Raw genomic sequence first — 15177 nt, 5'->3', positions numbered from 1 at the left:
TCGATTCATTTACGAAAATCTCTTTATGTACCTGATCGCAAGAAGAACCTGGTGTCCATTTCGGCAATGGAAGTCAAAGGTTTCAGGGTGGCATTCATCGATGGAAAGGTACGTGTTTTCAAATGAAATTTTCAAAGATGCTTTTACTCATGGATTCACGGTTTTGGCAATTTGTATCAAGTTCTAGGATGGTCCGTTGGGGATCATGTGAGTTGACATATCTCATCTATAGCACCGGAGGTATACTTATTATAGGACCTTACCTGATGTGAGTCAGATGGTGACTAGGATGCTTGAATTCAAAAAGAGCATGAAGGTAGATATCTGAGATGTACTGGAGGAAAATCTTACAAGGGGACCATTCCCCTCATGCAACAGGCCCACAGGTTTGGAACAACTTGAGGGGTTTGAGATTCATGATCAGGAATCTCATGTATGCAGGTAGAAGAAAGCCCTCTATGGCTTGAAGCAAAACACCCCGACATAGTATGAGAGGATTGATAACTGTCTGATGAAGCTGAGATTCACTAGGAGTGAAGCCGATCCAAACCATTGCTTGAAGGTTGTGGATAATAGACCTCTCATACTGACACCTCCTGAGGATGACCTCTTTCTCACGGGTGAAGACCCTCTCATTTGCAGAAGTAAGAGGAAGTTGGATTCCGGATTTGGAATGGTGAACTACAAGCCTGTGACTACCTTGATGGAGCTTAACTTTTAGAAGTTATGTGGTAGTGATGCCAGACAAAATTTGGGAAATGCCTCTGAGTTTCACAAACTCATACTAGCATTGATGTTCTTGGTGAACTTTCATCCGGACATATGTTTTGTAGTTAGCATGATGAGCTCATATATGGTTGAGCCTCGTTGGATTGGTGCCAAGAATCTTCTGAGATATCTTCAGGGCACAATCCCTCATGGATTGAGATACACTGCCGGAAATGTGAAGCTGCATGATTATTCTGATACTAACTGGGCAGGCAGTGTAGAGGATCGCAAGAGCACTTCTGAGTGCTGGTTCACTTTGGGTTCTATTCGATATCTTGTATGAGTAGGAAGCAGAAGTCGGTTGCTATAAGCACTGCTAAGACCGAATACATAGCTATGAGTATGATCTCGTGTGAAGCCGCCTGGTTCTGGAAGCTCTTCAACGAGCTGTTTGTACACATGATGGATACCATCGGGATCCTCTGTGTCAACCAGGGGGGGATTCGATTGTTGAGGAATCTCGTATTCTATGATTGCTCCAGCATATAGACATCAGATACTACCTTATCTAGGATATGGTACGTCGATGAGCGAGGAGGCTCTATCACATTGAGACTGATGTACAGGTCGCAGACATTCTGTCAAAGCCCAGGGGAAAGGTCAAATTTGTGACTTTCCCGAACAACGTGGAGTCGTTGAGACACCTTCTTATAAATGTCCTACATGATGCATGCATTGAGCTCTGGGAGCTCCGAGGGGCTTGGGGTACTGCTTGGAGCAACAAGCGACCATAGGGCGACTCACCCTCCCCTAATGGTGCGCTATGTACAGGGTGAATGGCTCAACCTTCCCCTGTGATACCCCGAGGTGACTTAGGGACAGGATGAATGGTTCTCCTATCGAGGCATCCTACCCATGCAATCTGGGACTCATGGGAAGTACCTCTCATATGGTCAATGAGCAGGGAAGTGGGGGTTAGGGACCATAGTAGTACTATCGATGGACGCATCATTGTATCTACCGTACTCCCTATGCTAGGATGACCTCCATTGATTTGGGATCAATGAAACTGATCTGGGATCAGTATGAGTGGTTTGAGACACTCTCTTTATGATATTGCTCTGGGATCAATAAAACTGACTTCGGGTTAGTAGAGAATGGCATGAGACATTCTCAATCAATTCTTCTTCTTCATGGTTCAATAGAGCAAAGCAGAGCAGTGCAGGGCACTGATGGTAGAGATAGTACAATCAGACATATGGATCAGTGGATGGAGTTCTCCCTAGTTGAGAGGGAGTGTTAAAATTGGAAACTAGGGCCAAACTCCATGTGGGTCATCTTATTTATGGTAGCTAATATTTTTCTTGGATCCCTCTCATCGAGAGGTTTAGGATTGATCTAAAGATCATCTGATTCCGATAAGTATTCATGGAGTTATGAATTTAATTGTGTTATAAGACAATTTGACAAGGTCGGCCAACAACCAAACTGCCCCCACTTGTGCTCAATGTTTTAGTATAAATAGAGGTGGCCTTCAAGTCATTTTTACACTCACACTCTTGTGATCTCTCTCTTCATTCTGTTTTGGGTTTTGATGAAGGAGAGATCTAGAGGGAGTGCCCTAGGCTCTACGCTGCCCTAATGAAGAAGCCCTAACGCAGTCAATGAAGAAGCCTTAACGCAGTCATGGAGGAGACTTCTATAGCGCAGCAAGGAGAAGTTCTAACTGCCCTAAACGCAGGTCTAGAAGAGACCCTAAGCAGCTGTCCTTAAAAGCCCTAAATGTTGTCCTAGGAAAAGACATCTAACCACAAAGAAAGGAGGGTCATGTTGTGCCCTAGCCACAGAGAATAGAAGGACTAACACAACACTATAGACGCAGATGAATTATGTATAAAGGAGGCCTCAATGTGCCCTAGCCGCAGCCAAGGATGAGGCCTAATTATACATGGAAGACAGGCCCTAAACGCTGATGTATGAGGCTAAATCCGCAGTTCAGTTTGTGCCCTAGTCATTGTCCAGGTGTGCCCTAACCGCAGGCCTTACTCTGTAGCAAAAGAAGGACTAGATGCTGCCTTACATCCGCTGTTAAAGAAGGCTCTTATACGTTGTATAGAGGAAGCCAGTCATGTGTTCAACGCTGTTTTGGGATAGAAGATTGCACAAGGAGTGCAAGGTCAGGACCTTAATCTAAGTTCTGGATGGATAGTTTGTGTTGGGCTAGTACTGAGAGCCCTTGGTCAATGAAGTGTCAAGTAAAGAAATTACCATGTGTGGGCAACTATCTTCAGTATAAGGTTATGACTGTGTTGTATGTTATCTTGTGAACACATGATAGTGGTATCTTCAGTCTGATGTATGGCATGCTAGATATATACATGCTGTAATGAATGGAAAGAGATTCAGTAATGATTGATCAGAGATCCTAGTGTTTAATAATGTTCTTACTACAATGGTATTTGGGTTTATGACTGTATGAAACAACAGTGCCATGATGCCATATCCTGTGATGACAAGTGAAGGACAGTCTTGTGGAAGGCAGAGACAACCTTCCCTTAGAGGACAATTGCAGACAAATCTGGGCAAATTTTGTGACTGATAGTTGATTGCACTTTGGACCTGTTGAAGGAGTCTAGCTGCTCTGCTAGGCTGTAAGCCATAGCAGGTAGCTAAGGCTGGTGAGTGTAAATGGTTGCAACATATTGGATGCTGTGATGGATGCAGCGTGATGGGTGCAGCTCAGTGATGGGAGCAGCATAGTGATGAGTGCAGGTCAGTGATGGGAGCAACACAGTGATGAGAGCAGCTCAGTGATTGGGAGCATCACAGTGACAGGTGCAGCGGTATGAAGTGTACAACATGGTCATAAGTTCCAACATTGTGATGATGGGTGCAGCATGGTGTAGCACGGTGAGGTGCAACATGATGACGAGATGCATCACAATGTGAGGTGAAGGAGTCACCTTGGAGAATCAGTTGAAGCAGCATGTCTTCAACTGATCTCATGTATCATCTTCTTAGAGATGATCTCTGCTCTTATCTAGACAAGTCAAAGTGTTGACTTCTGTTGTAGATGTACTATCTCTCTCTCTCTCTGTTGAACTATTGAAGAACATATAAGAAGAATTGATCAAGGGTTTCCCCAAATTGGGGTTTGTCCCTGGCTAGCGCCACATCTTGTGTCCTCTTGTCTTGGCTTGTCTTTTGCGATTTATGTTTATGTTCTATCTGCAGTTTACTTTAATGCTGATGTGATTGTTAATCTGGAAATGATATTGAGCTAACTGTGAAAATTGAAATAAATTGCTCTAATCATAGAAAATACCTAAAATTAACATGATGTTATGAGAAGAGTTTTCACGCTGATAGTGGATACTTTTTAGGACTTAGACAACAATGTGATGTGAAAATTTCTGAATCTTTACAAACAAAAATCCCACTGCAGTCACTGGTTTATCATCAACCATCTCCTACTTGTTATTTCATTCAACACGTTATTTAATTATAAACAATGATGAAAAACATTGCTGCAAACTACACTGACATACAGATCATAAACTGAAACAATATATGAGACTAACACACAAGGGACACCATTATTTTTGGACAACACGTCCCTGGAAAAACCCAATGCGGGAAAACCAGTGCAACAGATAGAGGGTTTGTATTATTAAACAAGCAGAATCTGAGTACAACAGGTTGCCTCTCACACCAGCTAACCTTTCAGAGAAATCTCGGCAGCAAGAAATACATACGAGGGTTTACCTCGTTCTCCAAGTCACAACTGATCCACTGAGTGGCTTGACTCCGGCAAGCATTGCGAAATCCCAGCGCAATCCCTGCTTGGGCCAGCGTCTTTTCTCCAGGAGACTGCGTCACCCCTTCTGCTAGATTGATTTGCTAGAGGAAGACTGTTGTTCAACCCTCTCGGCTCAGAACCTTGCTTCTCCAGCAAAATCTCGAACTTCTGACGAATATCCTACATTGCCACTGCAAGAGACCCTCTTGGCCTGCATCAGCACTGTGTGAGCCCCTTCCTGGGCTGCGTAGGCCTCTGCGCTGCCTCTCTGATGCTATTGCTGCCTCTCTGATGCTACTGCTGCCTCTTTGCCCGGTACTCGTTGGCTCGAAACTCCTTTCCAATCCAAATCTTTGCTTTTGCCCCTCTCACTGCAACTCAGATCACTAGTTCGATTTTCTCAGCAAACCACGCCCCAGAAAAATCGAACTGATTTGATCACTCGGTGTATCTCCAACTGACCCTCAAGCCTCCTCTTATACTTTTCCTGTTGATGAATCAACGACCGAGATTAAGTCCCTAATCAACGGCTAAGATTAAAACAGACTTGATCCTCGCCTCTTAGAAGCTTCTCACCCATATTTTTATTAATACCCATTAATATTTTTATTTTCCTAAGTTTAGACTTAGGAACCCCATTAAAAATATTAATTATTTTAATAACTCACAATCCGGGTGGAATTTCTCCAAACTATTTCTGGGTCTTGGAGATCTTATGTATTCTAGCCCCTCCACAAAATTTCGGAGCTAGAGCATATCTGATGCTACCTTAAAATTGACATGCGGGTCCTACATTTGGGAAGAAGCTTGAGATTTTAGAAGTTATGGCGTGACTAGGACTTATGAAGTCATGTTTGATCTAGAGTGTGATGGTTTGATCTTGCAGATGTTCCAATGCTTCTTCAACATTAGGAAACATCATCCTGACAGAGTCATAGCACACATGCAGTCCATCTTGTCCTCATGTATGAGAGGCCGTGATGCCATCTGTCGGGAGTTGCAGTCTTGATTGTTGTTTGTTTGGAGGAGAGAGCAGTTGGTCTCACCTGCTGCTTATGATCTAGTTGAGAGGTTGGTTGAGCAGAACATTGGGCTGTTCAGGAGACAGTTGACTAGGGAGGAGCAACTCAGGTTTGGGGGCTCATGCAGCAAGAATGAGATGAGGAGGAAGGGACTTTGCTTCATCTGCAAAGGACCTTGGGGACCTGACCACTCATGCTTGAGTGACACTGAGGAGATGACAGCGGTAGAGCAGGAAGATATTCTTTATGTCTATCAGGATGAGGACTCTTCGTTGGACGAGTCCATGGGTTCATAATGATACCTTAGAGGAGCACGGGCAGTCATGTGGGGTTGATGATAGTAGCCCAGATATGCATCCATGTGTGGTAGAGGAGTATGAGGATCAACCGATTGTTCCCATGTGGGAAGGATTTTAGGGAGCATATGAGAGACTGATCATTCAACATAGAGATCATATAGAGGGGCATGAGTCATGTAGAGTCATTGACAACAGGCCAGATTCATATGATGAGCAGTCAGTGGGTCCTAGGAGAGACATTCAAGATGGTGAGTCACTAGTAGTGATTCAGCATGAGCAGCATATGGTGGATCATGAGTCAGCTGAGGAGGATGATGCGCACAGTATGCATGGTGAGCCTTCTAGGGAGGGCCAGTTGGAGGTTCATATCGAACCCGTGATGATGGAGGACGAGCAACCACCCTTGGGGTCAGTCGTTGATGAGGAGCGGACAGAGGTACAGACAGCTGGCAGGGTGACGGTATTCGCTGACACTTGTCCTCAGGTGATGTTGGAGTATGACAGGACAGTTTGGCAGGAGATTGGTGGACTGGAGGAGCGTGGAGCTTCCTATCAGTTGAGGGAGGTGGTAGTGCATCCATCTTTGGGTTTACCCATTGATGAGGTGCAAACAGATGTAGTGGCAGCTAGACAAGCTGCAACATTTTCAGGCAGCAACCCTCTCCAGGAGTACATAGACGGGGCTTGTAGCACAGTTTGTCCACTTTTTCCCATTAGAGGGAGAGAGGCAGGATTTCTTGGACATGTTTTGATTGTCCAGGTAGAGCATCAGGAGTTGAGCATGGACCAATTTCAGCATAGTAGATGTATCCCTTGAACAGGTGTCCATGCATTGGATTGGCGAGAGATCACGAGCTGGTATCCTTTTGATGGAGTATCATTTTTAGTCAAGAGCATTGTATTGCAGGAGCCCTCAGAGGTGAGGGATATCACATGCTTTAGTTGGCAGCAGGATGTGGGCTGGCCACTCATCAGTATTTCAACACGGCATCAACATGATGGGATTGACCTTAGTCTATGCCAAGGGTTGGTGATGAGTTGGTACGCGGTGGATGGAGCAACATTCACAGCTGAAGTTATAGCACAACAAGAGTCGTGGAACATTGATGCTTCTTCTTGGTGGCATTGGGATCCAGGTGGATCTACTAGTAGCAGGTTGAGTCAGAGATGGACATGGGATCTAGGTATTGGAGGATACAGTCATGTTTCGATAGCTTGGAGGCGTGACGTGGACCAGTGGTTTGCATGGGATCCGGGCATTGGGTCTCAGTTGTGTTGGGCCATCAGATTGGTCCATAGATTTGAATTGCTTGAGGGCAAGCAATCTTGGGGCGGAGGATTTTCATGTCCCCATTTTTATTCTTCTTAATAGTATAGCTAGGGTGGATTTCCACAGTAGGAGATGGCCAGGTCAGTGGAGTAGGTTTATGTCATCAGGGGTCTTGATGGAGTTTTGAGGAGTTTTTATGGGATTTGATGGCATTCGCTTGGCATATTCCATCATCCGCACAATTTTCCTTTCGTTTCGTCACATTTCGACAACTTTAAAAAATCAGCGTTATTATTGGGCATAACTTAATTAATTATGCTCGAGGTGGCATTCCAGGGAGATTAATTGATGGAACACCTCAGTGTAATAGCTCGTTGGAACCGGAATGAGAAGATCTACAGGATGGGATGGTTAGATATGAGTTTCAGTGACCTGAGGAGACATGGTGGCCAATTTACCCCTTTCCCGCATTAAAAATAATATTTTAATTGAAATAAAAGAGGGAAAAGTGCTCCATGATTAAAATAATAATAAAATAGAAGGTTCTAGAGGAGTCCATCAAATCTATAAAAGAAGAGGAGGAGACCATTGGAGAACATTTTGGTTTTGATATTGTTTCTTTTATGTGAGGTTGAGAACCTGGTTCTCTACTCTAACAGTATCCCCAGGACAGAAACCTTCGGGTGGTTCAGTGAGAGTGGGCGAGAACCCATCTCTTCCCTCGGTGAATCCATTTAGGGTTCATAGGTTGCAGTTTATTGTGTATCAGTTTGTTTTGGGACGCCCATTGTGCCATTATTGTAGATCTATTTGTGGCCAGTTTATCTCATCTATCTCAGCTATTCTGTTGTTCCAGCATGTAAAACCCCAGTTTATATATTATAATAAAGCAAAGATTGTTTGTGCATATCGTGTTATGGAATTGGATGCATTTCATCTATTATATTTTACATGGCAATCTTCTGTTTATGAGTAGAAATTCCTTGTGAAGGGTTTGTTCTAGATTTTCCTCAATTGGGACATTACATAAGATCATCTTAGACTTGATCCATGTGAATCTCTAGAGCATTCTCGGTCATCCTCAATTAATTCCCATTAATTAATCAATTTTCCTAAGTTAGACTTAGGCAAATTTTAATTATTGATCAGTTAACATAATTGAGGCGTTTTGCAAGCTTATCTCGCGAGACCTTTTTTGGGTTTTGGATATCTTGTGTTCCTTAGCCTCTTAGACACAAATCGAGACTAGAACACCTGTCCGACGCTATAAAAACTAATAGCGATATGGCCTGACAACTTGCCAGACTTGTTGCCATGTAATTTGCCTCTGCGGAGCTAAGTGCCATTGAGTGCTGCTTCTTGCTATACCATGAGATCATAGCTGATCCCAAGTTAAAACAACATCTAAAAGTACTTTTCCTATCCACTTCACTCTTTGCCCAGTCTAAATCTGTGTAACCTTGCAACTCCACACCAGCAAATCTGACATATTTTAGTCCAAAGTCCACTATACCATGAAGATGCTTGAGCACATGCTTTGCTGCCACCCAATGAAACCTCCTCAGCTCCACCATGAACTGGCTAGGTGTGTTCACAACAAAACAAATATTTGGCCTCGTGTTGACTAGATACATCAACGACCCAATCAACTGCTTGTACAAGGTGGGATCCACCAACTCACCCTCATAAGCACTTAGCTTCCTCAAGTTGGTGATCATAGGTATAAACATTGGCCTGCAATCCTCCATCTCGAATCTCCTCAGAATCTCAATTGCATACTTGACTTTCCCTAGGAAAACCTCTCCTGGCTGCTACCACATTTCCAATCCCAATGCATCAAACCTATGTCTTTCATCTCGAACTCTGAAGCAAGGTCCTCCTTGCACATCCCAATGAGCCTCTCCAATCCCATCAAGAAGAGATCGTCAACATAGAGGACCAAGATGAGCAACTCACCCTCAACAAGTACATAGTACAAGTTTGAGTCTACCTCACTCTTGGTGAATCCCAATCCAAGTAGGTACCCATCAATCCTAGAGTAGCATGCGTGAGGTGCCTGCTTAAGTCTGTATAGGCCCCCCTTCAATCTACATACATGGGACTCCCTCCCATGCATCCTCAAAGCCCTGAGGCTGCTCAATATATACCTCTTCCTCAATCACCCCATTGAGGAAGGTAATCTTCACATCCATCTAATGTATTCTCCACCTCATCTTTGAAGCAATAGAAATGATTTCCTTGATAGATGCATATTTGGTGATAGGTGCAAATGTCTTCTCATTGTCTACTCCCTCCTTCTGGGAGAATCCTCTCGCCATGGACCTTGCTTTGTACTTCTCGACACTGCCATCTGTTGCGTGCTTGATCTTGAAGATCCATCAAGAAGTTACCACTGACTTCCCCTCAGGCCTCGGTACTATCTCCCAAACATTGTTCCTCATGATAGAACTATACTCTTCCACCATGGCATCCCTCCAGACTTGCTGATCTGCTCCCTTCTCAAAAGTAGAAGGCTCAGACTCATTGATGCTACTGATTGAGACCAAATAACTAGAAAATATGGTTGGTGGTCTACTTTCCCTAAAGGTCATGCTAGGAGCCTCCACATGCTCCTTTGCATCCCTTAAGGTATCCTCATCCCATCTTGACCTTCTCCTGGTAGACCTTGAAGGAACATCTTACTCCTCCTCCTGATTTGAAGGCAGTGTCCTTATTTCTGGTGTTGTTGGTCCCTCCTCAACATATAGAACCTCTCGCTTCCAATTCTCTGTCGTTGTTGGATCTCTCATGCGACCTCCTAAAGGTCCTACCCTCCTCAAATTTGACATCTCTTATAACGGCTATCTTCTTCTGTCCTGGAATGTAGACCCTGTAGACCTTTGAAGTCTTCATTGTATCTAATAAAAATGCCACTCTTTGATGAGGGCTCTAGTTTAGCCCTCTCCTTTGAAGGAATGTAGAGATGTATTGGACTACTGAAGATGCGCAAATACTCACCTCTGGTTTCATTGCTATAAAAGCCTCCTCAAGTGTCATGTCCTCCACTGCCATATGAGGACTCTTGTTTTGCAAGAATACAACTGTATTACATGCCTCTGCCCATAAGAACATAAGCAGATCCTGATCATGGATCATGGCCTTGGTTTCTACAACTCTATTCTTGTTCTTCCTCTTCGCCACTTCATTCAACTACGGATTGTAGGGCATTGTTAGCTCTTTCTCCATTCCCGCTTTCCTGCAAAAATCCTTAAACTCGTTGGAGGTATATTCTCTCCCATTGTCTGATCTCAGGACCTTGATCTTCTTCCTGGTTTAGTTTTCCACAAGAGCTTTGAACTCTTGAAACTGACAGAAGACCTCATCCTTGGTCTTTAGCAAGTAAATCCATGTCCTCCTGGAATAGTCATCTATGAGTGTCACAAAATAACTACTCCCTGAGATAGGCTCCACTGACATAGGACCACTGATATTGAAATGCACCAAATCCAACACACCCTTGGATTTGGTCTCATTGCTAGGAAATGCTGCCTTGCCAAGAGCACATCCCTTACACACACCATTATGCTCTATATTGAATTCTAGAAAACCAATGACTATCTCCCATAATAGTGATAGAGCCTTGTAGTGTAGATGTCCCATCCTCCTGTGCCAGATCTCACTCTAGCCGTCATTGCTATGTATTAAGGCTTTCAATGGTTGTCCTCTCAAGATATATAGGTTATTCTCCCTGCTACCTATGACTCGCCTCATGCTAGGATCAACCCCTTTCGGCCTGAGAGCTACCTCACCTCCCGTGAAACTAACCTCAAGTTCACTGTCCTACATGGCCGAAACTGAGAGTAAATTCTTCTTTAGCCCAAGTACATACATTACCTCCTCCATCTCCATAAGACTCCTTGAGTCTAGCTGGAACTATATGTTGCCAATGCCCTCCATTGCATACCTGGTGTTGTCACTAAGCTTCACATCTCCTTGGCCATACTAGTGAAGATATCACAAGATCCCATCATGTGAGGAGATGCTCCACTGTCCACAAACCACACCCCTCTTATAATGGTGCCAAAAAGATAGGATACTAGAGCAAATTCCTTCTCGAGTTTGTTCGTCAACTCATCCATTTGTGTAGATGTGACTGTTGTTGTCTTCCCCTTGCCTTTTTTCTTGTTTGGACATTGTCCGACATAATGACCAAACTTATGACATGAAAAACACTTGACTTTGCTCATGTCTTTCTTCCCTTGTGAAGATGCTTCTCCACTTTGGTTTTCCTTGGCTTTACCTTTCCCCTTCTTTTCTTGCCCAACAAGAGCAAGGTTCTCCTCATCTCCACCTTGGCGTTGTCCACCAATTATGGATTCCTCCCAAATCTCCTTTTGAGTGAAATCGTCCCGCAATTGGGCCTGATCTGAAAGTTTATCTCTGGCTAGAAGACCTGTCCCAAATGTAGCCCAATGCTTGGTACACCCTTTCAATGCTACTTCGACAAGATCCACCTCAACAACTTCTTCCCCAACAGCTAAAAGTTAATCACAAACTTTTTGAATCACAAAGTATGAGATCATAGTCTCAGATTTGTTCATCTTGATGCTATTCAACTTCTCCCTTAGCACCATCTTTCTATTCTAGTTCTCAATCTAGTACAGCTTAGTCAAGGATGACTACATTTGATAGGTTGAATCTTTCTTTGTTATGTGAGGTATTATGTGATCCTTCACACCATCCAAAATGATGCTCCTAGCTCTTATATCTTTCAACTTGTGTTCAACCACTTGGGTAGCATCTTGAGGAACCTGAATCGCTTGGCTTGCAATTTCCCACAAACCATTTTCCATTAAGATAAGGGTGATTCACTCCTTCCATGGACTGAAGTTTACAGCCCCCTCCAACCTGTCTTCATATCTTAGACTTGATGATGCCATATTAGCAGATTGACTTTAGCCACAAAACCTTCACTGCAAAGGAAAAAATTCTGCTAGTGTAAAACCCTTGTGATATCTGATCTCTCCCACAGAGTTTCTATTTCTATGATACCATGTTAATTTTTCTCATACTAGATCTGATTTATTTTACTTCAACAATTTATTAAAATCCCAGAAAATATTTTTCTCAAATATTTCTGAATTTACTGAAAAATAAACACTGGTATATTAACTTAAAAATGTAGCAGAAATAAAATGAAGAGATCAATCACACCACAACAACAAATTTACACCCAATCCAATCTTCCTTCATTAAATTTCTTGGGAAAATTATGGGTTAGACCCACAGAGAATACATAGAAAAATACAATTTTTGGGCTCCTGGAAACTCAGCTCCATTGCGAAAATCAGCCTCAAAGAATTCGGCCTCTGGAAATCAAACCACTTGAAGCAAATTGGCCTTGGAGAATTAACCTGTCTCACCAACAAATCAGCCTCCCTTTCTCCTTGCCTCTTACTTAACCAGTCTCACCAACAAATCAGCCTCCCTTTCTCCTTGTCTCGTACGGCCCTTGGGCACTAGAGAAATCAACCTCCTTGGATAATTTGACCTCTTCTACAATTTAACCCTCTTCTTCAGCAACTCTGCCTCTTTCTTGAACTTGGCCTACTTGAATTTCTCCCGAAATTCCTTGCTGCACTTCTCCTCACTTCTCTTCAATCTAGTTGAGTCTCTCACTCTAGAGAAAAAATGCTTCCTCAACACTTGTGTGTCTTCACCTCTCTCTGAGGCTTATTTTATACTTTCATTAAGGCAAAATCCCTAACCCTAATCTCCTAAGTGATTAATGGCTAGGATTAAATCCTAAACCTCACATGAGCCCAATGGTTGAGATTATCTCTACGTCACTTAAATAATTTTATTATTTATCATTAGAACTTTGGCCTAATAGTCCACAATAGTTAATTAGAAAAAGTATTGTACTTTTCCTAAGTTAATTTTCGGAAAGAAATCATGATATCACTTACTCCACCAAGCAAGTACCTAAAGAGGCAATCAAATATTTTCTACATGCTAAGACACCAAGGCCATGTAGAAATCCTTCCGAAGCTTCAAAAACTTAAACACATTACAATGACTTATTTTTGCAGTTTAGAAGAGCATTTTGTTTCCCAGGAATATATGTTGTTTTGAAATTGCATACAGATTTCCCTTCGAGGTTAGCATGCACTAACTTGAAGTGTGGAGAGAGTGTATGAGACACACTGTACTCTCTAGTTGACTTTGGAACTCTTTTAGAAGCATTAACAAAGGCTAAGTATTGTATCAAGCTTCAATAATAAAATGAGGCCTCTTTCTTTTTGTATTGGGTTTCCTCCTAGTTGTCGGGTTGTCCTAGAGACCTAGGGTAGCTCTGTGTGCATTTTGTGTTTGTTGACTATTTCTTCAAGTTTCAGATTTGTTATTAATGGATTGTTTAAGATTATGTTATGTATACCTTGATGCGAATGAATTAATAAATTTCTAATATGCTAATTTTAAAATTATTGTTAGCTTAGATCTATTTTAAGCCCAACATTTGGGAGCATTGTCTTTCGAACTCAAACATCCTTTCAAAATCAGGGGAATCATATATTTTTATTGAACAACAATGGGTAAGTTTTCTTGATGACAGTAGCATCAGCCAGGGACTTCCACATAGGTCTAAGTGTCTAGAGTCTAAACGTGTGTCAGTCGTCCAAGGCTTTTAATTTTAGCAAAACTACTTTAATTAAAGGAATAATTAAAGTGGTTGTATAAAAAAAGTGAGTTAAATTTTAATGAGATGCAATGACTATTTGCATTAATGAATTAGATAAATCCTAGCCATTGATCTCAAGTGATGTGAGATCTAATCTCAACTGTCTATTATTTTGGAGATTAGGGTTACGGATTTGGTCAACAACTCAAGTTTATAAAAGCAAGGCTAGGTGAAGGAGGAAGAAACACAAGAGAAATAGAGAGCTTGAGACACGAAGGACTATGACTCAAGGAGATCTCAACAAGAGTGAAGAAGTAATTTCATCTAGAGATCAGCTCAAGGGAGGAGAGTGCAAGCAGATTGCAGCAAGAGGAAGATAACCCAACAACTGTGTGTAGCTAAAGAGGGCAGTACAACAACAGGGTAGCAGTGTACAAGCTTGGGCATCATTGTACAGCAGCCGGGTAGCAGTGTACAGTGGCAGGGCAGCCACAACAGGGCGTGGGCAGTAGTATACAGCCATAGGACAACCACAACAGGTCTTGGGCAGCCCAGAAACAGTTGTGGTCAGATGTACAACCATGTGGACAGCTGTAAAGGGCCACGAGTAGATGTACAACTGTGTAGGCAACCCAAAATAGGCCACAGGCCAGCTGTACAACCGCACGTGTAGCAGGCAGGGTAGGCAGAAAACAGGTCTTTCTTCAGGTGCAGTTTGCCCAGATTATTGTAGCTTGTAATTTTCTTAGTGGACAGATTATTTTCTAGATTGGGAGGCCCTTGTATGCTGTAAAAATTTATTAATGAGCAACAGATTTGAAGGGCAGAAAATTTTGTGTGTGCATATGGGAGATTGGCTAATTTTTGCTTCTTTTGGTTTATTTTTGATTTATTGTTAAAATCCCAGCAGTGGTGTTTATTTAGCAAGCTAAATTTTTTAATTAGTTTACAAGAGGGAAATTTACTAGAAAATAAATTTCCCAGTTGCTGAGGTTGAGAAAAATTAACAAGTTTGTATTAGAAAAAGGGACATAGCCAAACTGTATTGCTTTTTGATACAAAAATGGAGAGGAAGGCCTACATCAATCATTGAAAGTTAAGTTTGAAATCAAAGTTCTTCCTATAAAAACTGACCAATTGCCATATAATCTACTATGGGGAGTGTAATGCCTTACATATTGTCCCAAAACTAGCCAAACTTGCAAAACATGCTAAAATTTAGAAAATTTTAAAATTCCTACCCATAAATGACCCCTTTAGGAATCTAAGAGTCTTCAACTGAGTTTGTACCATTTCATTTCAAATCTGAGTGAGCTGCTTGGTTGTTTCCTGTTGTTGCTACTTCTAGATTGCTTTCTTGTTTGACTTCACAGAGCATGGTTGGTCATTCTACTGGAGGAGATAGAGAATGATTGCCA

General features: G+C 42.3%; 1 protein-coding gene across 2 annotated transcripts in view; it reads left to right on the top strand.

Annotated features, from left to right (window-relative positions):
* The window catches only part of LOC149203971 (uncharacterized), a 123018-nt gene that overhangs the window by 43604 nt on the left and 64237 nt on the right, over window positions 1-15177 (top strand). Inside the window, exon 2 of one of the 2 annotated variants that reach the window (XM_089400288.1) lies at window positions 13943-14007. The exons of the other annotated variant lie outside the window; for it this stretch is intronic. Coding sequence (XP_089256414.1) covers window positions 13943-13992 — 50 coding nt within the window. The 3' untranslated portion in view covers window positions 13993-14007. Of the gene's footprint in view, window positions 1-13942; window positions 14008-15177 lie in introns of those variants that run through there. 2 annotated transcript variants of the gene reach the window in all.

This window comes from Pinus tabuliformis, chromosome 2_1, assembly GCF_031772625.1.
Source record: "Pinus tabuliformis cultivar Carrire ecotype Pingquan chromosome 2_1, CPIR1, whole genome shotgun sequence".
NCBI lineage: Eukaryota > Viridiplantae > Streptophyta > Pinopsida > Pinales > Pinaceae > Pinus > Pinus tabuliformis.
The sequence above is the reverse complement of the archived record's forward strand: the minus strand, read 5'-3'. Positions and strand labels throughout refer to the sequence as shown.